Here is a 24,558-nt window from a genome sequence, read left to right on the forward strand (position 1 = left end):
CTTCTAGCTAATTAGAAATATACATATATATCTCGTAAATAACGAAAAATAAATTGTAAAAACTGTGCTAAAATCTTTCTTTTTCCAATTATTATTATTACTTCAAGGTTCTCACATATTCAATACTGTGTTTTACATCACAAAGTGGCATTATAGAATTGAAAAGAAAAAGAAATAATGTTATATATGCGGACATAGAAATTGTGCTACAAAAAGTGACAGCTTATCCGGTATACGAGGCTGCCGCCTCTTCAGCCGTCGCTTCATGATATCGACAGAATATAAATGATAGGAATATTCCGTGCAATCAAGTTATTTCAAATTTACCGACGATTTCTGTATTGAGCAGGATATTATACCACACCCTCTTTGGCTTTATAGTTCAACTGCATGTCCACGTGGTCTTGCGAATTCGTAGCCGGCTGTTACTTGGCTCTTAATCTAAAACCTAACGATACAGCGAGGTTCATAAAACGGCTAGGATAAATCTGCAGTAGCACAGCTGCTGTATGGGACCATTAAATCTTAACAGCAGACGGTGTAATCGGCGGTTTCTGGGAATAGAGGGGAGGTGGAAGAGAAGTGAATCGCTTGTGCCACCTGTAGCAAGTGTAGGTTGAAATCAATCACCTGCCAACGGATAATTTCTAAAATTTTTTTCACTCATTATTTCATCGACTTTCTATTATACATACAAAATCTTTACAAAACTGGAATTGCATAACATTTAGCAAAATACAATCATGTTAAATTTTGTACCGTATTATATGATCGACATACATATCTTACAAGTAACTCTCGCTCAACTGTATAATTACAAAAAAAAAAATCAGTCAAATATTCTCGTTATTTATAACATTGAAAATCTTGGATAACATCCAAACATCAACATTATCTGTCTTTTTATTAAATAGTACAACTTATTCTATATATGGAAACAATAGATTTGGTGATTCAGCAAAGCTATAGATTGTTACACGAGTTTAACATCCATAGCTAAAAAGTTTCGTAGTTTAACAAAGCAGTTTTTGCAGGGTTGGCAAGTAACGCGTTATTTGTAACGTCGTTACCGTTACAAATTATTTTTTTGGTAACGCTTGAGTAACGACGTTACATTTTCTTCTGAATAATGTTCATAACGCAGTTACATTTTCGAGGTAATGGTAACAATTTCACTAGTTATTTTTATCGTTATTTTATTTCTATTTACGTTACTTTATTTCTATTACGTTAAAAGTTTTAATTGTAATTAGAGTATATATGTATACATACAGTCACAATTAATTGTCCGGACACAGATATTAAAAGTTTATTTTTCGGTACAGTGTCATCAAATAATATAATTTTTAAAGTATAATAGTATTTAGAAATAAGAATTCTCTCCAGTGATTTACTTTTATCTCTAATATTAGTCAAAATTATATTTTCAGATACATTTATAGATTTAATCAATAAAACTACAAAATAAAATTATAAAAATTGCAAACTTAATTGATCAGACAAAAATAACATTGCCATATGCTATTAAATTTAATATATTATTTAATATTATATTCTCTTCAATATTATTTTTGTTTGTCCGATTAATTAATTTCGCGATTTTTATAGTTTTGTTGATTAAGTCTATATATGTATCTAAAAATATAATTCTGACTAATATTAGAGATGAAAGTAAATCACTGGAGAGAATTCTGACTTCTATTATTTTTTAAAAAATTATTTTATTTGATAATACTGTACCGAAAAATAAATTTATATCTGTGTCCGGATATATTTTTTAATATCTGTATCCGGATAATTAGTTTCGTGACTCTGTGTGTGTGTGTGTGTGTGTGTGTGTGTGTGTGTGTGTGTATGTGTGTGCGCGCGCGAACTAATACGCATTCAGTGCACTTTAAAGCCGCTGTACAATCGACGTAAAGATGTATGTATGATTAATAAAAATATAGAAACGAAAATATACAAATCACAAAATCCTCAATATTTAATTATTTGATAAAATATACTTTAGGCATTATATCATCTCAGATATCTATCTTATTTTTACATTTAAATTACAGTTGCGTACAATGGCTTTAATGTGCACTAATAATAAATACGCACAAGTTTTGTCAATGAAAAACGATATAATATTCTATTAATGTCAAAAAAAAATAACGACTCGTTACATTTTGACGGTAACAGTAACGAATTACTTTTAATAAACTTATAAACTTTTATAAATTAATAACATGTAACGATAACGAGTTACTTTTTAGGAAAAAGAACAGTAACGGTAATAAATTATTTTTATGAGGTAATGTTGACAACCCTGTAGTTATGACTGTAAGCAATTAATATACTAAGTTAGCTAATTTTTTGCTACAATAAAAATTGCAACAAGTTTTTTTCATTACAATAGCAAACGTATGCGCCATCTTAGCTAGCATGTTTTGTTAAAAATTTTAATTTATATATTGAATTAATTTTTGTAGAAAGTTATTTTTGCTGTATCAACAAATTTGTTATGCCATTACAACAAATATAATTAACTATAATCGCTAATTTTATTCAACTGTATAATTTTGCCACTTCAACTATTCGTGTATTACAGTTGTAGACTTGCTGAATCAATAAAGTTTTTAGTTGCTTTAACAAATTTTTTTGTCATAATAAAAAATATTTAATGCTTCATATTTTTTTAATGAGTTCTGAATCTCTACCAGCTCGCCACGTTATAAAAATGACCTCGTTCATCACGTATTAAATCAGAAATCTCTTCGATTCAAATTTTTTTGCAAAAAAAATTTTATTTCGTCGTAAATTCACAGAATTTTCAATGCTATGCTATACAGAAATTGATACAAAATTTTCAACGCTATGATATACAGAAATTAATAAAGAAAGAATAAACTTTTGGATTATCATATCAATAGAATATAATTAAAAATTATATATAATCACAGCGATAAAACCTATTTATTTCTCTGCTTCGATTTATCGGTCGAACAATTAATCACGCGAGTGCAATTTTAAATGTCTTTCCTCGAATGCAATGGTCGACATTCAAGCGTGAAGAACCTTTACAATCGAAAAAATGCCCGAAAGTATTACAGTATCCATGATTATAAATACTATAACATACAATAACATCTTAACATTCCTTGAGAATATTCGACCCAAGGATTCACGTTATATCCATTGTTAACCATATACCTTGAACCATCGACGATTGGGACCACCGACGTAAGAATAGGTGAATACCAATATCCAAGTACATTCGTAGATCAGTCAAAGGGATGATATTGCCGATGCAAATCTTTCGATTGACGACGTCGCTCGATTCTCGCCGTGATCGATGATAAAAACGACACCATCTAACCTCCGATCAGGAGCCAAGGCAAGAGGATGGTGACGCAGAGCGCTGCTACGCAACTGGACAGCATTGCCAAGGGACTTGCGGCTGTTTCCATTTCCATGTTCTCCGTCACGCCATAATCTTCATCTGGCACAAATTCCCGGATTTCTACGTCACATCGGAAACATACGCGTGCGGTGCTGCTTTTGAAGTGAGATCCATCCTTGCGCAACACCTGCGCTCCCGAACCTTTGCGTTCCAGCTTCCAACCAGGCTCCTGCATCAACATCATCTTATATTCTCTCTTCAAATTCGAGTATTTCACGATCAGAGAATTACGCTTCGAAACCGCTTTGATTCTCGCTGGATTCGTAAATCAGACTCGAAGATCACGAAATTCCAATTCTCCGATATTCGCGAGACAGAAATACGCTCTCGCGGAGAAGCAGTTGGTTTAATTGGTTTCCGAAGATGCTCGTCGCTTCTATGAACAATATCTCCGCCAGCACCGTCGTTGTTTACTCGAAGATATACTGTCGATACCTGCAAAGGAAAGTTCTAGCATAAATCGGTGAATTGCGCGCCGCACCACAGGACGATGGCGATACTTTAATAACATAAAGATCGATCGCACACGATGGTTCAAAGAGGCGATCCTACGTGACGAAAAGTTTTTATTAAGTTATTATATTGTAGAGTTTCTTTTGCTTCTTATTCGATTACGTGACGGATCTTAAGATCATTGGCTGCTGGATGTTATTAAAGAAGAAGAATCTTTATTACCTTCACCACGAGAAAGAACAATTCTATTGAAGTATATAAAAAGTTCTAAAAATAGATCTGAAAATAATTTTATTAAACTATCAAAATAATTATGTATAATACTCAAACTAGTTGCTAAAATATCAAACGTTTTTGCAGTGCTGCTCATTATTATTGCTTGAATGTTCTACATAATTATTTTGGTAATCCAACAAAATTATTTTCAGATTTGTACAATAAGTATCGTTAGCTGAATTTTTAAATATTTCAATAAAAATGTTCTTTTCGTGTATTACAAGTCAAGAAGAGGACTTGGTTCACTTCTTAACCTGACATCCATCTTTTATCCTGCTATTTTTTAAAATCTAATCCCTAATACAATCTCAACCTACTTACAATATTTTCTTGTTATTCGTATCTTATATTTCTCTCTTTCTCTCTCTATCTACAACAAATCTTCACACATTTATATTTCTGCTTACTTCTCCCTTTTACATCTCTTTTTATTCTACTTATTTCATTCCTATCTGCTGGATATTATTACAAATTTAATTTCGCAATATGTGCGATAATATATTTAACTTAAACAATAATTTATATTTCATATATAATGACAATTATTGGATATTTTATGTATCCTATTTCTGGTTACTTCATGTATTACATGCACTTTTTGTTCAGACATCTGAATGCGTATACTTGTTGCAGAATTTCTAAACCTCCGCAACCACGACTTATCAAACGCGTCACGTTTTACAAATGTATTACAGTCTCGAGTAAAAAGCTAGAAACCGTTCGTCGGCGACTCATCAGCTTCCTGCTGCCAGGAACGAGTATTAATCGAAGCAACTTCGCGACAGTTTCCGGTAGTGAGATCGCGGATAATGCGCACTGTTAATATGTCCTCAGTCGATCGTCACGCTACAAACTTATATATTCACGATAACGAGCAATCTCGTAAATATATTTAAAAAATGACCAAACAATAAATTCAATATTAAAAATAAAATATAGTAAAATTGCAAATAATAATCTCCGTTTATATTTTTAATGTGTAATGGAAGCGCCTGTTTTATCCATTCGAGCAATACGAAATAAACATCATAATTACCTTAAAATAATTAGCGCTTCCATACGAGAAACACAATTTTAAGGAATAAAAGCAACATTGTAATAAATTTCTCCCATTTACGGAAGCTAATAGAGATTTATATAGTATTAACGATTTTTTTATCGTCGCACAAAAACATTATCTTGAGCTTTCCGATACTAATACAATTAATTCAATCCCATCTATTTTTACCGGACAAAACACAATGCATCCATTAAACATTTACGCAGCGTTGAAGATTAATGCGAATTAGAGAGCTGCTTAAACATAGACGAATTGTCTGTTTTATTATACAGGTATGCTTTGTTTCTATATTCAGTTTTCTGCAAAGCTCTGAAATAGTGTCGCACTGCAGGTAATTAAACTGCAATTTACCATGTCGATGATTACGGCTTGTCAAATTAAATCCGCTTGCATGTCAGGCTAAACAGGTCGGGTGACAATGCAGCCTAATTATAGACGGACGACGACTAACACTGACACGAGACATGAAATGTGATTTCGCGATTATGATTATTCAGGAAAATACGCTTGCGCGCTATTGTCTGTTATCGTGATCGTTGTCCTATTTCTACATTACAAAAACAAAACCATGTAAATCGCTCTTAATATCTCAATATGATAAATATGATAACGAATGTGAAACAAGAGAAAACGAACTTTCTATAAATACATTTGCTTTTTATGTATTCAGATCACCTGAAGAATCGGTTTTTCAATATGTAAGAACAAATTGACGTTTCGCAGAAATTTTTTTTAAACATTGCATATACGAGAGAATAAATCATCTTCACAGTTTTAGCTATTTGAGACTCTTTTACGTTTCGCAATGAAAACTCTTTTTAAAACAATCCACGGTGTAAAATATTTTTTATATTTTTTAATACAAAAATGTAGTGCTAATAAATTAATAAATTTGTTTATATCTCTTATAATTATTTATTAATATTTATTATGAAAAAGATTAAATATAAACTAGTTTTATAAAGTTAAAAATTTTTTCCCAAATTCTATATCCTCCGTTATTATCCAAACTTATACTTCAGCAATTAACAAATATCATGTCAGTGTGTATAATTCGTGTATTAAATATAAACTACAAGATAAATGTATATTAATTATAAACTACAACATAAATTCAAAGTGAATTGCATGCAACTTTATGAATAACGATATGAATTGGCATAATGAGACAATTATTACAATATTTAATACTCTTGCACCATTTTGGGAAAGTTACGCCGCAAATATCGTTCAGCTCGTCAAGTTTAATTTTTGCGCGTAGTAAAACTTTTAATTGTTTAAATTGGACGGAAATAATCGATAGCTGAAAATAATATATTTCCAAGCAGATTTTATTATCGCCACAAGTTTTTTTAATTTTCTTAGGGAAAGAGACAATAGAAAATAAAAAATAGAAAATCAAGTGCTGCAAAATAAAACTTACAACTTACAACTTATTTTTCTTGAAGTTAGTAAGACAAAGGTAATAGAATTTCTTCTTACAACTCGATCTTCTTTTATTTTACTTTGTCGCAAGAATAATAACCACTTGATTGTTGACTCTGTTTCCATTCGAAGAAAAGATTACAATGCAAAAATTATCGTACAAAGTCGATGATGTTGTTCGTGCGAATAATGGAAGGTTTATGAATACAAAGAATGGATATCATTATTGAACAAAGTTCGATTTCATTTCTATTATAGAGCGACTGTCCTTATTAATGTGCCTTTTAGCCAACTTGCTTATTATTGAATTAATTATTAAATATTATAGCTTTAATTTTATCTGCTTGCAATCAATATCAGTTTTTCAATCATTTCTTTTTCTTATAATATTACTTTAATCTAAAAAATGTTAATACTTTATAATGTTTTTAACAAAAATAAAAAACATGTTTTTGTTCCTATTAGTGAGTCCTCCAAGCGACTCTATTAATGTACCCCCCATTTGTATGCCTATCCACATTTGATTCATTTTAACATATAGTTACTAAAACAGATAATAAATTTAATTGTTTAAGTTAATATATTACATAAATCATTATTTTAATTATATTTATTTCGATATACATTCATAACACAACGTTCTTAGCTCCAATGCAGAACACATTAATAGGGACAAAGTTCAAATCTTGCGGTACATATTCACATTAATTCCTCATATCTTTTAAAAAATATTTAAAATACTTTAATATTCAAAAAATAAAATGTTATCTTATCGTATGCATTAATAATTTAACTTAACAAGAAAAAATATTTTTTCTTATTTATTCGTGCTAGTTTTCTTTATGACTTATCGAAATACAAAAGCACATTAATAAGAACAGGCACAGTAATTGTGACAAGTAATTGTTTACTCTATATTAGTTTCCTCAATATTAGTTTAATAATGTGATTGAACACAGAAAAATATTCTATTATTAAGAAAAATGATCACTCCATTAACTTCTTTCTATTAATGTTTATCCTTAACAAAAAATATATTCTTGATAATAATCTTAAAATATATTTAATATATATATATATTTATTAAATATATTTATTAAATATATTTATTATGTGTGAAAGATTAATATTCATTAATAGATATATAATTCTCATTAATAGATATATAGGTACTCAAAATAAGAATTTATTTTTTTTTAAAACTACTATAAAATTGATCAAAAAATGACTTTATATAATAAGCAAATTAATTTGTTTTAATTTAATAATCATGATTAAAATATTAAATTTATTTGGATTTTGAATATACTTTGAATAAATTTAATGTTTGTAATGAACTTGTGATAAATTTGCGAATATGAATTTTTAAAATATGTAATTATTTATTTGCATACGTATTATTTTTGCATGTACTAGTAATCAAAGACTTAATTTTAACTTTAAGGAAATGGCAATATTAATTTTTTATCGATTCACTATTCCATATCTACTATACATAAGATAAAAGATACAAAATAATTATTAGAGTCATTAGAAAAAATACAACTGGGAAAAACAAACAAATATATTCCCATGAGTAATAAGAAATCTTTGTACAAAGGATTATTTATTAAAAATATTTTGTATTATACGCAAAATATGAAACTAGAATTTTAGATTCTTCTCGAAACTTGAGTTTGGATTATGGATTCTTTTCTCAATTCAATCATTGATTGAAAACTATTTTGTTTTACATGAACATATTTGTGTGACTTCCTTCGAGATTATTCTATTCTCGATGAAAGTGCCTGCACGTCTATTCATTCAATTGTAGAGACAACTTACGATACGAACTCGAGCCAACTGAGGATAAATCTATTGAAATTCGTGTTGAGAAAACAACGCTTTAAACTTTATCGAGTTATCGTAGACCGGAAGGTTATGAGGTTATATCTACAGGAAAGTTATCATTAACATAATCAATAAGATAAGCACTGAATGCAATATACAGATAAAAGTATTGTCAAAAAATCGCTGACTTATTGCTAATAAATCATTGCTGCAATAATATATAATATTATTTATTGGAAATAAAAACGTATGAGAATTTGTGACAGAAGACAAAGAAAGATGATGTCATGTTACCTCAATAATATTTGTCATCCAAGTTGAAAAAATGCGTTGTATTTACGAACAAAGATCAAGGACAAAGTCCTCATTGTGATGCGGTAATAATTCTAAAAAAAACTTATCCAAAGTTGGAAAGCTATGCCTATTTCTCGTCGCATTTCATTTTCAAATCGCAACTTGTACTTTCTCCGAATAATAAGAGCTCGCTAAAAAAATAAAAACTTTGTTTGTAATTAATATTTTTACTATTTACGAAGATGTATGAAAAAATTCTTTATAAAGTCATAAACACATTGTGTAAAATTCAATAACTTTTTTCACAAATGACAATAACGAAATACTTCGATTTATTATCTAAAATATACGCGTACATTTATTATCTCGTGGACAGTTTATTATCTTTCATGATCACGCGGGCGAAAATGAAATCTCCAATAATATATCATATATATAACAAAGAACGTGTTATTCGTGACATTCCCAAGCACGACACAAACCAGATTGATGTGAGATATTTTATAACAAAAATTGATAAATTATCAATTGCAACCAACAGCGATATTGTAACTGGGCATTTGTTTTAGTGTTAGAAATAAAAATGAAGACAAAATTACTTCACAAGGGAATGTTTCAAATTGCAAAAGAAATAACGTTATTTAACGCTATTATTAACGCTAAAAAACTAACGTTGTGCCAGTCAAAAAAATCACACTTGAAATGGATGTTCTGGATGGCCAATCTTGGAATCCTATGAATTCTGTATCCAACTTGGGCAGAAACAATGCGTTTTTGAAAAAAAATGTTTCAAATAAAAGTTGTAAGGTTTGAAAAGAGCCATTATATGATGAGTTACTTAGATTTTGACGAGTCCAGAGCTCACTTTAGAAATAAGAAAAAATCAATCTTATTATGAATAACTCATCTTTAAATCGTACAACTTTTATTTGAAATATTTTTTCCAAAATGCATTGTTCTTGAAGTATTTTGTGTCTAAGTGAAAATGGCTAAACATGTTTCGGCCTAAATAAAAAATCCATCCAAGATTTGATCAGTCAGAATATCTTTAAAACGTGATTTTTCGATTGATAATATTAATTTTTTGATATCACTTTTACAATTTTCCCTTGTCAGCTCTACATATTATTTAGATAGTTACTGGCCATACTGATTTGTACATTCACAAAGAGCTGACTTATCCGCATAATGGAGGAAAGCCAGTAAACAATAGAGCTAAAATAGTAATAGTCGGCAAGGCCAGTTACTACTCAACCCGCACGATCAGTAACTCGACTGATCTGTTAATTAGTAGCTGATTCTCAAAGTCGTATCTGTCAACTCGGACGTTAATTTGCAATCATGTAACCAAGCAAAATATTCTATTTAAAAACAAAGAAAAAAAGAGGGCTCTAATTAATATTTTTTTCTGTATCTTCTGTATTTTTCTGTATCTAAAATTTCTATAAAGCATTATTAAAATTGCTTGTTTACCACATCTTTATGAAAGAGTACATGTAAAGAGTACATGACGTGAACTAGATCGTATAAACTAATTAAGCAGATTATCAGCTTGTTTTTATAAATAACGATTACATATTATATTATGTAATACTCCGCAATTATTTGTTAAATAAAAATCAGGATACTTAACGAAAGAATAAAAACGGAAGGCGAATACAAATGAAAATGTGAGATTTTTCGGAATAGTAATTTTCGGACCAGCCTGTAAGCGCATGGATGCTCGTATATGTCGCGGATGCGGGACGCGAAAAAGCTCACGGATCATGTCATTTGCAAAGGCTTTGTAGCCTTTTGTTCTACGAGCTGGCAAATCTCGGCGCAGCTTTGACGCTGCAATCCGGGTGAAAAGCGCCACGGTGCAGAGCGTTTCCATGCACGCGGAATTCACGGCAGTGAAAACACGTAAAAATGCCAGCCGCGCGTCATGATGGAGAAATGCGAATGAAAAACAGCGGCGTAACTGCAGTTGCGAGAGAGTTTAATTTCAAGCGATTTTTTATCCTAACGGAATTTTCATTTGGGAAATTATTCACAAAGGCATTTTTAATTTTACATATAGCACGAAAAAATTCATTAAAATTAAGAAATTTATAAGTACATCGTCAACTTAATCACATCTTTTTTTTGATACATCTTATTCTTTTTTTAATTTTTCTGTTATAATTTTCATTATATGGTTTTTTTAAATTATACATCCTGAATGCAACGGTTTATTGCGATTCTTCTGAAGAATAAGCGAAGGCCGAAAGAATGACGCATTGCGAACAAACACATTCGTTATTTTCGATTTTGTAATAGTCTGGTCGACCGAATCGACAAATCTGACGGATTCAGCGACGCCCGTACTAGCGGCCGTTCTATAATTCTTTTTATCCACCAGCCATTGTCCTTTATCCAGCGGCAAAAATCTCTATGTCCACGCTGAAAAAGGGAGTTGTCGCGCGCGTCCGGAATTCTCCGTTTTTACGGACGGACAGGAAATATCCTTCGAGAGAGACGTGAACACAACGTGCCGTTTCGTGCAAACGAAGGTACGCGATGATAAGCGCGACCTTTTTCATACAGACGGGATTATGGTATTTCCAAGTAAAAAATGCTGATTCTGGATTTACGGAAACTGTTAGTACCGATGATTATTAAAACTATTTTTATATATATAGATATCCATTATATATATAATATGCAGACTGAAAAACCATCAGAAAACCAGTTGCTTTAGCGAACTCTTAATACCATGTTAACTCAATATCAACTAGATCAGTATAAGCTAGATTATCTACTACTGTCAACATAAGAGATTAAAATAAATGACTTTGTTCGATCCCCGGCCGAAAAAATATTTTTCGAAAAAATAACAATAAGTTTTTTACAGATTTTAAAATGATTTAAGTTTGGAGGGATTATTAATATTTTAAACTGAAAGTCTGGAAATAATAGACGCACAGTCATATTTATTTTTCGATACCACCAAATAATATAATTTTTAAAGAATAATAGTATTTAGAAGTAAGCATTTGTGGGAAGTTCTCAAGTCAGAAGCCCGAAAATCGAATCCTCAGAATCATGAGAAAAAAGTCATTCTAGAAGCTTGGGAAAATATTAATCCTGAAGTTAAAAACCTTGTGGAAACAATTCCAAGCAGATTAAATGCAGTTATTGAAGCTAGGGTGGTCTCACGCGCTATTAAAACTCAATATATTATTTAATATTATATTTTCTTTAATGTTATTTTTATTTGTCCGATCAATTAATTTCCCAATTTTTATAGTTTTGTTGATTAAGTCTATATATATGTATCTAAAAATATAATTTTGACTAATATTAGAGATAAAAGTAAATCACTGGAGAGAGTTCTCACTTCTAATAATAGAAATACTATTATTCTTTAAAAATGATATTATTGGATGATACTGTACCGAAAAATAAACTTGCAATATCTGTGTCCGGACAATTAGTTTCGTGACTGTATATGTATTAGTTTAATTTTGTGACCGAAAGTGCTGTTCTCATATTTAGGTGATGTTACTCATATTAACGGTCTTGTTTCTAATCTTATTATTAAATTAACTTTTTTATTCAGATTTTATTGAGATAACCGTAGCATTAATAAATAATATGCGATGAGAAATAATCTGCTAACCAAAATACAATTTTCGAAAGTAATATTTCGAATAAACAATTAAATACGCGACGGCGTATAAAAATTACATATGTAATTATTAAACGCGTGCAATACCTGTATACTTCTTGCATTTTCTCAATGAACAAGTTAACCTATGGCACATCTGTTTCGCCACTTTTGACGCTTTCAGGAAACCGAGTTTGAACAAAAAGCACTTATCTCGTCGCTTTGTGTTCGTCCCGGCTTCATACAAAACGTACGCGCAAACGATACGGATGAATTACATAACACCTAAATACTTTGACACATAAAAACGGCGCACAAAAATGTAAACTTTTCAAGAAAAATATTTCAAAATAATTTAATTCTTAACTTTAGAAATATATGGAATTGATGCGTCATATATAAATATATGACGTAATATATATATTAAAATCTAAATCTTTTAATGTCAAAATTAAATCATGTTTTTATTTTAAATTATGTACGTCATGTTATAAAACAAGTTGATTTTAATAATTAATATTTCATAACGTACCTACACATTATCTTCCTTTCTCTCTAAAATGAAATAATATAACATTACTTTTTAATCTCCAAGTTATACGTTTTTTTTCTTCCCTTGAAAATTAATTATCACTGTAAGTAACACAACTTAAAAAAAATAATTGTCGTTCTCAGTGAATAGTGACGTCAAAACTAAATTATATAACAGATAAAGTTTACATTAATATAAACTTTAGAACCACGATGTAAATAACAAAGCCATAAAGATAAATCATTAAAAAACAGATTCGCATTCAGCATTCATTACGCAAATTTTCGACAAAGCATAGCTGAGTTTTGAAATAAATATTGAAATTGTGTCATAAAGATAATTATATTCGTCCAATTGTCATCTCACGCAGGTTCTAAAATTATCTGAATAACTTCTTAATTAAACAAAAAAACTTTTGGAAATTTAATCATACTACATTTATATTCTAAATAGTCTCAAAAATAACAAAGTTTATATATACTCAGAGAAAAAGATGTTTATATTTTTAGACATTAATTTTAAAGTTAAAACGTTTTATTTCGTATTCCTCTATTTTTTAAATACTTAAAGTTTTAAATAAATTTACAAAACAATAAAAATTATTTTTCTATACAATCTTTAATTATACAAAGTGTTTTTGAAAACATAAAAGTGTTTAATTCTTAAAAGTAGATTTTATTTGAAAGCACATAAAGATGTTTAATTTTTAAATGCGTTTTAAATTGAAAATGCCAAAATCAGTATTTTTAATAGTATTTAATTCTTAAGACGTATTTGCATTTAAATTATGCATTTCAATTAAATAATTTTATATTGCAAATCATATATATGTAATTGTGTTATTGTATATTATTCATTAGTACTAAAACATTTTTCTTGATATAAAAATACAATCATGCCTTGGGTTAATTAACAATTATTTTTATAGCAAACTATTTTTATTTCTTACTATTACATTCATACTATTGTCATTAAATAATTTTAACTGAGTTTTTTACGTAACAAGTGACGTAAATATACGTCAATAATTAGAAACATTAACCTGACGTTAAAAACAACAAAGCTGACTTCGCACATTTTTCACGTTTAATTTTGGGTTTATTGGTTTCATGCTTCAATTTTTATCGATGATCAGCTAACTCGACAAACATTTATTAGGTGTTGGAATTAATTCGTAGCGTTTTACAAGTGATGGGAAGTACTTTCATTAATGTATTTTTTAATGCTCATGTGAAATAAATAACATTCTTTCATTAAAAAACGCTACGAATTAATTCCAACACCTAATAGATTAAATCATCTATGTATGTGATTATTCAAAATTTTTGCATATTCACGCCTCTCCAGATAAATTCTCCGAATCTTATAAAAATTATATCTTTTTCCTAAAATAAAATTTGATACTTTAAATTTTTTTATATTATTTTGCACGAAATTAACAATAATCATTACTGTTAAATACATCTTACTGTACATGTGCAAGTGCATTTTACTATATGCAACATATTGTTTAAGTTTAAAATAGCTTATGGATTTAGTTATAAAAATATAATGTAAATATAATAAAAATTATTTAAAAATGCATAAATTTGCCAATGTGTAAAATACTCTTTTTAAACTCATCTTTTGTTTTAGTATAAAACACATACAAAAAGATAAAATTCTACTTCTAAGAAAAGTGATTACTCAATTTACTTTTCTTTTAAGTAACAATTATTTTTAACAAAAAATAATATTTTCTTGATAATAGTTTTAAAACATATTTATTATAAATTTAAAAAAAAACCTATTATTATCAACTTAAAACAGAAATTTATTTTCTTTCGAATATTAAAATGATAAAATTTTATCAAAAAAGAAACTTTATGTAATAAACAAATATTTCAATTTAATAATTTTGATTAAAGTATTAAACTGACAAGAATTCAGAATATATTTTAAATAAATGATGCTTATGATCAATTTTTGGTAGATTTGTGATATATAAACTTTTTTGAAACATTTGAAATAAGTAATTAATATTTTAATACAATAAGTATTTTTCTGTCTAATAGATATTTTCTATCTAGAAAACGTGAAAATAAAACTGGACATTAAATACAAAATACCCGATTATTCGCACTTGGCCGTATGAAAATGTAAATCATATCAACTCTTGCATATCAACTCTTCATTGTCTATTTTTGTTTCTATAATTGCGTGTGACGAAACTAAAGTAGGGATCGCAAACGGAATTCAGTCATGTTTCAATATGCGTATATTTAATCACAAATTTATGCGACGACATTGTGTACAGCTCGGATATGCGTTTACATAGGCGACAAGGGTCGTCACTTACCACTGCTTACAGTAACGGCGAACCAGTGAACGTTCGATATTAGCATTTTAGATGCGGCTAAGTGCACAGGATAACAATTTACGGAGTATACCAAAAGCTCGCTTCTCCCGTAACATTTAATTCAAGTACATAGCATGTAAAGCTCGAAGATTGTATACATTATGAAATAAATCTCATGTAAGCCGAAAACACCTCGGCAAAATAGCGCGTGATCCTCAATTCTGTTCAACATAGACTTCTATGTTTAAGTTTTATTCATTTAGGAAATGAGTTTCTCTCAGTGATTTGTATATTCTTAATATTGTGTGCAATTATATAATTCGAGAGTGTTGTTAGGTGAAAGTTAAAAACGTGTGAAAAAAAATGATATAGTAAAATTAAATGCAGAAAGAAACATATTTCAATCAATTTCAATCAATTTAACTTTCTCATATAAAAGATTAAATAATTATTGACCTAATTGCAAGCAATTTGACGAAAATTAAATTGTATTTCACATCTGCACATGCTTTAATTAATAAATTAAATTTTCAAGTAATTGATAGAACTCTTCGATTCAATATTTCCTATCACTTTATTTGATCAATTTAATTTCAAAGACATTAATTATCGAGACATTCCTCAACATTCTTTGTCAAACACTAATAGCAGCTGAATAAAACATTCGCTAAATATAATTCCTAAAAATAATTTCTAAACATTCTACTATTTTATGAAATATTTCAAATATTTTCTATAGAAATTCTATGAATCTTAAATAAGAGAGAGAATAATTAAAACATTAGGATATATTTAGATCTGATCTTTTAGTCCACATGCTGATTAACGATCGTGTTATTCGAACAATTCATTATAAATTCCACAACTGCGATCGAACACAACTGACAACATAATAACTGCCATGGTATTATTCATGTACATTTAATATTTTAAATTTTTCGCAAGACAGAAGCTTTTATTTCTTAGAAGCATGTTGCCGAAACGCACGAGAGCTTGTTTTCCATCGTCCGATTGACCTAGAAAAACAAATCGCACGATGCGACGCAAAATCGGAGCGCACTTTTCCGCACATTTCCGCTATCGCACTTTTCAGTACACAATCACATCCAACAGCCAATAAAACGATTTTCGGCATAGATCATTTCGTGCGCAGCTTATTTAGCATTATATTAACATAACGCGTATATATCTTTGATGTATTCGGCATATAAACTCGACAGCCGCTATTTACAATCTTAATAAATAATCTGTTATATAAATATAATAATAGTTGCATAAGGAAATAAAAATAAATAATTTTATCAGAAACCTAAATATTCTTAGCTATTTAAATGAGAGATATTCTTATTCCAACAATATTTAAATGTAAATTTGCTGATAATAATCTTTTAGCATAATAAAATAAAAGCTAAAAATAAATTTAAGAGCTGCACGTATTTCTTAATTATAAAAAGAAAATATTCTAAGTGAAATAATAAAGTCATATTTTCGCGATGCCGAAAATGTACGTATCCTATTCTAACCTTACACGTACCTGCGAGATGGAAAGAATCTCGAATCACACCTCAACTTTGGCATGTGCCGATTTTCTTCGTAACAGACAATTTTTTAATGCAAATGAAGCGAGCGAAGCCTAAAACGGAGCACGCACGTCGATGTGTAATAACGTCGCAGGCACCAGACCACGTGAAGACTCGATTCGATTACACGGCGTGTTAAATTTCTACCATCAAATATCAGCGGACTCGAGCACGAGGTACCGTCCTACCTCAACGGCGTGCGATACGAAAGTGGGAGCCTGAGAGATGCGACGCAACGTTACTACCGGCCGGCTGGCAGGCAGGCTGCGCGCGTCTGTGTGAGTACACTACGATTGACTTCGGCTGACAGAACCGGACGATGATTGGTCCAAAACTTGGTGGCTTTGCTGGACAAAGCAATTCTTTGGAATGCAACCGAACAACTTGCGAGAATTATGTCAATAAAAACACAAATAATAACACAATAATAAATTTGTTTGTCTCTTAATTTAAATACCTTCGAGACTCTATTAATTTTTATCTAATCTAAATCCGCGTTATTCCAAAATTTAATTTTCAATAATTTCATTCTGTATTTTCAATTTTTAAAAATCTACTTTTATGTGTAAAGAATGAAATGAAATTTGCGAAAATTTACTATTTCATTTATTATTTTGTTTATTATTTTATCCATCATTTTTTCTCTTATTTCTACAATTAATTGTCTTACTATTAAATATACAATACGATTTTTAATAGGATTTAGGAAATATTGAAATTAATGCGGAATTCAATTCTAAAATAAAAATAATTATTGTAGTTTTCGCTAATTTAGATTAGTATTATTAACACGCTATATTCAACACGCGATTTAAAATATATGTACTCAAGAATGTGCTATATTATTTTGTGTGCGACCTTGTTTCTAGATTTCACTTTGCTACGCGTGCCATCCGCACGCAATGCCTACTAAAACTAGTCTCTCTTCATTTAAAAATCGCTGTCACAAATTTCATTTTTTACAGATTATATAACGTATTTTACAACCCATAAAATCAATCGATTTCTCAAAAAATTTATCGCCAGTAAGAATGTTTGCTCCAATTAGACAAAAATATGAATGAATTAGAATCTTATAAATCATTTAAATTAGATGTTTATAATTAATTTCAAAAAAACTATCATAAAAAATATATAATTTCTATGACTATTATTTACCTACCTAATGTATTAAAAATATTTTAAGATTTGAAATAATTTTTAATTTTTTATTGGCATCATAATAGAAGAAAAACAGTAAATTATTTCAATCTTGTGTAACATGCAATTTTTCTTTATCTTTCTATATTATCAACAATTATATAAATTCACAAGGCCGCGATTATTTCCTAAAAAAAAATTAATAGATGCAAAAAACGCACGTTTTACAGAAGAAAAAAACAGAACCGTAATGCAAGAAATTGCTGTTGCAAAATTTGTCGAAAAAATTCTCGGTTATCAGAAAAAAAAAATCTAAACTGATGAATTGTAATCCAAATAGAACTAACTCAAAAAAGATTTCAATATAAAAAAATATTTTTTTCACATAATTACCGAACAAAGATACTTTTAATGTTCCAAGTCTTTCGACAAGATCATACTTACCATAAAGCTTTCTAGTAGTAAATTGGCTAGCCATATTTCATGGAAAAGAAAAAGAAACGATACAAAAACAGACTTTCACATTATTATATACCATTCGCATTCATCTTCTTTATACGATTTATTTTAAAGTACTGCCTCTCTCTTTTCTTCCTATAATATATTTTTATTCTTCTTAAATATAAACGTATTACTTTCTTACTCGAGGAATCGAGGATTTTTAAAATAATATAATATCTTAGAAAGATCGTAACAAGTTAAGATAACATTACCTGACAAAATATTTCATGAGATATAGACGTACAATAGCTTACATTCAATTGTACAGGAAATCATAACAAAGCCTCTATTCAATATTGATATTCCACGTAATAATATGATTTCTAGATCTTTTTGTGGATACAATTTACGTCATGTCGAATATCATTACATAAATACGAAATATTGATGTAACTTGGTCAGAAGCTGTTTTCAAACATTCCGATAACCATCACGAGTATAATTGGATGAGAAGGATAGGGCCAATTACCATGTTTGAGAAACATAACAGCAAAAGAGAATAAAAAAGATAAGACAAAGGAAGGAAGAAAAGAGAAAGAAAGAATACCTTGAAGTGGATAGAAGTAATATTCGCAGTTTGTTTTAAAGAGATCATTCGCTTTGAAATCGATTTTATCCAAGAATTGCATGACAATAGCAATTTTTGTAGTAGCATATCGTTGTCATTTATACACCAATATAGGTTTCCTTTTCATTATTTACTTATCTTATCGTACGTCCCTTTTCTTTTTTTATCTTTCTGTTCTTTACTAACTAAAGATAAGGTCATTTTATTACCGAATAATGCAAGGGAGATTGTTCGCTAGGTATACTTCAATATAGGTACCTACGAGGGTAACAAATTTCCTAATGAGGCACGAAACATGCACTTTAAGTACCATGTTTATACCAATACAGAAAATAGAGAAAAAAATGTTAAAAGAATATTTATTTAATGAAAATCATATGAAAGAAGTAATATTTAAATAATTTATTCCTTTCTTATGTTTCTACAATATTATAATTAAAATACAGCTTCATTGAAACTGATATTATTTTATTTATTTATCATATATTATTTATATGTAATGTTAAATAATTCTTCTCTCTTTATGCATCGTTTCAATAATAATAAATAGAATAATTATGATACATTTAACACACTATTTTATTAAATAATCGAAATTAAAAATTTTTCAATTATCTTCTGTATATATGTGATAAACATTAGCAAACAATCTGCCCTATACATATTCTCACGGTTGTTACCACAAACATCTAATATAGTAAGAAATTTCTCAACAAGCCAACTTAATGATTTGTGAACTTGAGAAACTATTCAACGAGAGGTATTCGCGGTGCCGTCCTGGAATTCCTTAAAATGTGAGTAAGAAGACATGAACAGTAACAAGAAATATGATAATCGAGCAAATGAAATGTTAATAAATGCATTTATGCGTCTAAATTATTTAACAAGCAAGAGACTGCGAAATAATGTAAACGTCTACGTCTGGAAAAAGCATTTTAATTTTGCACTTACTAATGTTTATTTATTTTCTTCTTAGAAAATAAATTTTTCATATTTATGATGAACATTTAATGAATGTTGAATGAATGATAAAGAGATGAATCTACTAGTTAAAAAAAAATAAAATAAAATGAGATATAAATGTCGCAAGACTTACTCACTTATCATTTAAATTTTAATCTCTCAAATAAAAAGTTTATTGCAAATTATAAAAATCTGTCTTGGCTTGATGTCTTTATTTCATAATCTGTCCTTGAGGAACTGAATAACTAATAAAATAATAGACAAATATTCGTCACTGATAAGCTATGAAATCACACAAAACTAAAAGAGCAATGATAACAAATCAGAGCAATAATAACAAAAGAGCTTAAGTGATAAGAAGTCGTAATATCGGAGGCGTGTCAGACTTCGACTAATCGATTCTATTGTGAATCGAATTCTTCGGTAAACTGACGTTCATGTTTGTCATTACGATAGAAATCAGAACTCAAACAATACCCTTCCATAAAGAGAACTTATGTTTTAGCTCGGGTCTCGGCCACCCGCAGAAAGTATAACAGCGAACATCGATACGAATGAAACACTACTCCTAATGACAAGGAGGCCAATGATACTCTTAGTGGTTTATAATCCGAAGAAATATTCTCTTGGGAATGATTAAATCAGTAACATTCACGTTATTGAGTTTGATTAACGTTTCGTCGAATTAATTTTGATTTTAATACCACAATATTTCAATACTTCAATCCATAGAAATCTAAATAAAGATTCAGTTTCCAGTTCATTCTTAACTGTAAGCTTTTAACATCAAAAATTTTAAGCAAATAAACTTCTAATCGAATTTCTGTTGCGAAAAACAATCTATGTCTCTGCTACCACAATATCAGTCTTTTATTACTAAATAGTTTCATATCTGTCTTATATATCTTACTTTTTATTAACAGACCATTTACTTGAAACTATAATTACCTCGAAAGAATTGTAAGAGCAATTGGGAAAGAAAACGTAAAAGTCATTCACTATCTCGACCGATATCGATGTCATATATTAACGTCGTCATATATTAGAATCGACATTTCTATCAAAAACGTAATAATTAAATTATGGTAGAAAGAGATTATGAAAAATTCTCTTACGATGATGATCTAAGAAATAACATAAAGCCACACGCGAAGAGGTAATCGACACGAGAGCGATAAGCATTCTAGAGAGATTGTATATTTTCTTTTCAATATCGAATTAAAAAATATTTCCTAAATCATTTACTCGATATTTTCTCAATAATATGCAATAAGTTTCTTATTAAAAACAGCAGCTCTTATGCAAATAGATTTGACTTAATTCGTTCAATTCCTTCCAAAATTTCCAGAAAATGTCATCTATAACATTTTAATGATCAATTTTAGAATAAAATTAATAAAATTATCTTTGAAAACGAGGATGAAATATGAAATTGCCGACTCACATCTTCCTAAGACTTCAATAATAGAAGGTATTCAAATGAATGCGGACACAAAAGATTCGTATCAAATGTCCTGCTCATTTTCAATTCGCTATCGAACATTTGCTCAACGTAATATTTCCATAGGTATTGCACTTGCGACGGATATTTATTTGTGCAGAGGCCTTCGGAGCAGCGCGTGGACTGCGTAAAATCGAGTGGAATTTACATGAAATATCTCACTATTCCGTCGACTGCTGGCTCTTTTTTCCGCGTTATCTCCTCGCTATTGCGTGCATCTATTTTGCGTCAATGATATCGTCGACAGCGAAAAATGGCGAGAGAGATCCGCAAGAGAGAGAGAGAGAAAGAGAGAAAGTCATTACGTACGTCCCGATAAACGCGCGTGTATAATTGTGTTATACAGCGCACTAACATCGTTACACCTTTGATAAATTATGCCGCAGCCGGGCGCAATATTTTTTTAATAAAATTACCAGCCAGAGAAAGCTCGCAAAGTGTATATCCTACGAGAGAGAGCATTGCGACGCATCGCATAAATGTCATTGAATATTTCAAACTTCGTCAGTGTTCGTTCACTAAGCTCTCTAGAGCCTTTTCACGTTGCGCCATGTATTTTGTTTACGTTACAAGTTAGCTGTTTATTACAAATTAGCTCGAGAGATGCTATCTTCCTTTACTATCTTCTAACACTCATTTTTTATCGATTATATTATCGGAGACACAATGCGTAAATTCAATATGTCATACATAATAATACTACAGTCCACAAAATTTAACTTTTCTTATGTTAAATTGATTTGTTAAGGTGTTTCTTACAGTACTTCTTGCGCTGATTTCAAATCTATTTGCCAAATTTATGAGGAGAGCAAAGTTTTTGAGTAACATATTTTTAAAAATTCCTCTCTATTTATTTCTTCTAGATATAAATAAATGATTCATATAGAATAGATTTGAATTTCATGATTTTCTGTTCATAGTGTTATAAAAAATTTTAAACAAAAATAAATTATTTTAATTAACACACATATAAATATAACTGGGTCATTTGTGTCTTGCACATTTCTTTTCTTCGAAAAACTACAACATTAAGTAATTAGTTATAACGTTTATATATAATTTTTTTAAAAAAGTACATCACCTTATAAATCCTTTCTAAAGATGTTAAAGTATTATATATAAGACACTTAATAATTTTTGTATATTTGTTAAAGTAATGAAAATTAATCGAGGACACAAATGACTTACAGTGCAGTAAAAAAATAGGAAAATCATCGTATATGTTAAGAGTTGAAAGAAAAAACTTTCTTGTAGCTGTTATTAATGAAGTGTATAAGTTTTTAAGAAGAGACATATCACAAAAAATTTAGAGCTCCTAAGATAAATTCTAATCCCATTTTCAAAATTAGCATAAAAATTAATTTACACAGCAAATTTATACATTTAACAAAATCATTGATTAGTGATCAACAGTAATACTTTATAAAATATTTTCAACTTTATAAAATATTATAACTTTACTGTTTCTAAAATAACTTATGTACCTATCTAAAATATAAAGTTTTACGTAACACTTTTCTAACTTTTTCTTTTGTTAAAGAAACATTCAGTAAGTTAGTTTCGACTAAAGGAAAACTTCTAATCAACTCTCCTCGGAAAAAAAAGATGCTACGTTAGCAATCCCGTAGAAATAAAAACGAAATGAACTGGAAATGAACTTCGGATTAAATGTCGCAACGAAAATTATAATACCGTAATTCCACGGCTTGATTTGTCATTTGCAGTTATTGTGAGCGAATTACGGTTCCGAATTCTGTAGCAACGTTTCATCGTTGCCATGGAAATTGCTTTGACGACGGTTTATTGGTTTCGCAACTAGATGTAACATAATTAAGCGGCAGCGCACATGACATGCCGATTCCGTGTTGCTGCACGTCGCGCCGAAACGAGCTGCAACTTCAAACAATGCGTATACACAACGAATAGTTACTTTGGTGGAAAAGAGAGTATCACTCTCTACTCTTAACTTTATTTCCTACGCATTGCGATAGTACGAATGAGAGCAGAAATAGAAGATAATTCGCGAACAAGATAAGATAGTCACCATTGTCGTCGCGTCCATCGCTTTTCTGCGAGATCTTTCAAAACGTCGGATCATGAAATTAAAGCAATTGCTACCTTCTATTCATAGGAACCATTACGTCAAATTGATAAATGCACGCGAGCACTGACGACAATTGACGCATTAAAGAAGACGAGGCGCGATGTCAACGACCTGTAGATAATCATATATAGATAAAGGTGATGTCAGAAATAGAAACTGTGTGAACAATATGACTAATTTTTTGTAGTACTTTAATATGTATAATTTTTCTTTACGTTAAGAAGAACAAATAATTTAACAGCTAGACATTATCAATTAATAAAAACTCAATGTTGAAAAAAAATGTTAAATATTTTATAAAAAATATATATTTTAGTTCTATATATTTTATAAAAAATATATAGAACTTTCATAAATCGTTATTTTAATAACTCCCTATTAATAATTTCTAAAATTAATGATATCCTCATTAAATCTTCAGTCACATTGAGCGATGTGTGTATATATATATATATATATATATATATATATATATATATATCTCCAATTTTATATACAACATACGTCAAAATGTCAAAACGGAATTAATTAGGAGCTAATTAATATCATTAACGGAATAAACAGTACGGTAACCCTTTACGGCAAAGGGCTCTTGCATGCTATGGGCTTTAAGACTAAGTTAAGCGAGCTGAATACCACGCTCCAATACGCAATTAATAGTCACTTATCACGAAGGAAAAAAATAATGTTTATAGAAATAAAATGAAGAACGTAATAAACTAATTTTGAATAAATTTAATTGTAGTGGCAATATAAATAATGTATTGTAGAAATAAATGCTAAACAGAAAAAATCCGTATTATTGAAAAAATTTCGTCTTTTCGAACGAAAACAAGTAATGCAATTTTAATAACCGGAAACAGAAAACAGATAATATTGGTCGTAGATATGGGATATTTGTTCATCTTCGTAAATTC

The 24,558-nt window shown here is 29.4% G+C and overlaps 2 protein-coding genes across 8 annotated transcripts in view; both read right to left on the bottom strand.

Moving 5' to 3' along the window:
- Sesn (Sestrin) overlaps positions 1–24,558 on the bottom strand; it is a 211,291-nt gene that overhangs the window by 144,740 nt on the left and 41,993 nt on the right. The gene's annotated exons all lie outside the window — the stretch shown is intronic.
- LOC105150466 (uncharacterized) lies at positions 642–23,766 on the bottom strand. Of its 2 annotated transcripts, XR_015547464.1 has the most exons (3): positions 21,481–23,766; positions 16,819–21,394; positions 3,631–3,880 (listed from the first exon to the last, which is right to left on the bottom strand). XR_015547464.1 is itself a non-coding variant. In XM_011063584.2 (2 exons), exon 2 carries the CDS (start codon positions 3,627–3,629, stop codon positions 3,357–3,359), a length of 273 nt encoding a protein of 90 aa, XP_011061886.1. In that variant the 5' UTR covers positions 3,630–3,880; positions 16,819–23,150; the 3' UTR covers positions 642–3,356. The 2 variants fall into 2 exon arrangements, 1 of the variants encoding a protein (XP_011061886.1); XM_011063584.2 differs by having other exon boundaries at positions 642–3,880; positions 16,819–23,150.

The sequence above is a fragment of the Acromyrmex echinatior genome, chromosome 14, assembly GCF_024713525.1.
Source record: "Acromyrmex echinatior isolate Ae372 chromosome 14, ASM2471352v2, whole genome shotgun sequence".
Lineage (NCBI taxonomy): Eukaryota > Metazoa > Arthropoda > Insecta > Hymenoptera > Formicidae > Acromyrmex > Acromyrmex echinatior.

What these genes read in the sequence shown, in the direction of transcription:
- LOC105150466 (XM_011063584.2), bottom strand. Translation starts at nt 3,629, where the DNA reads ATGATGTTGATGCAGGAGCCTGGTTGGAAGCTGGAACGCAAAGGTTCG.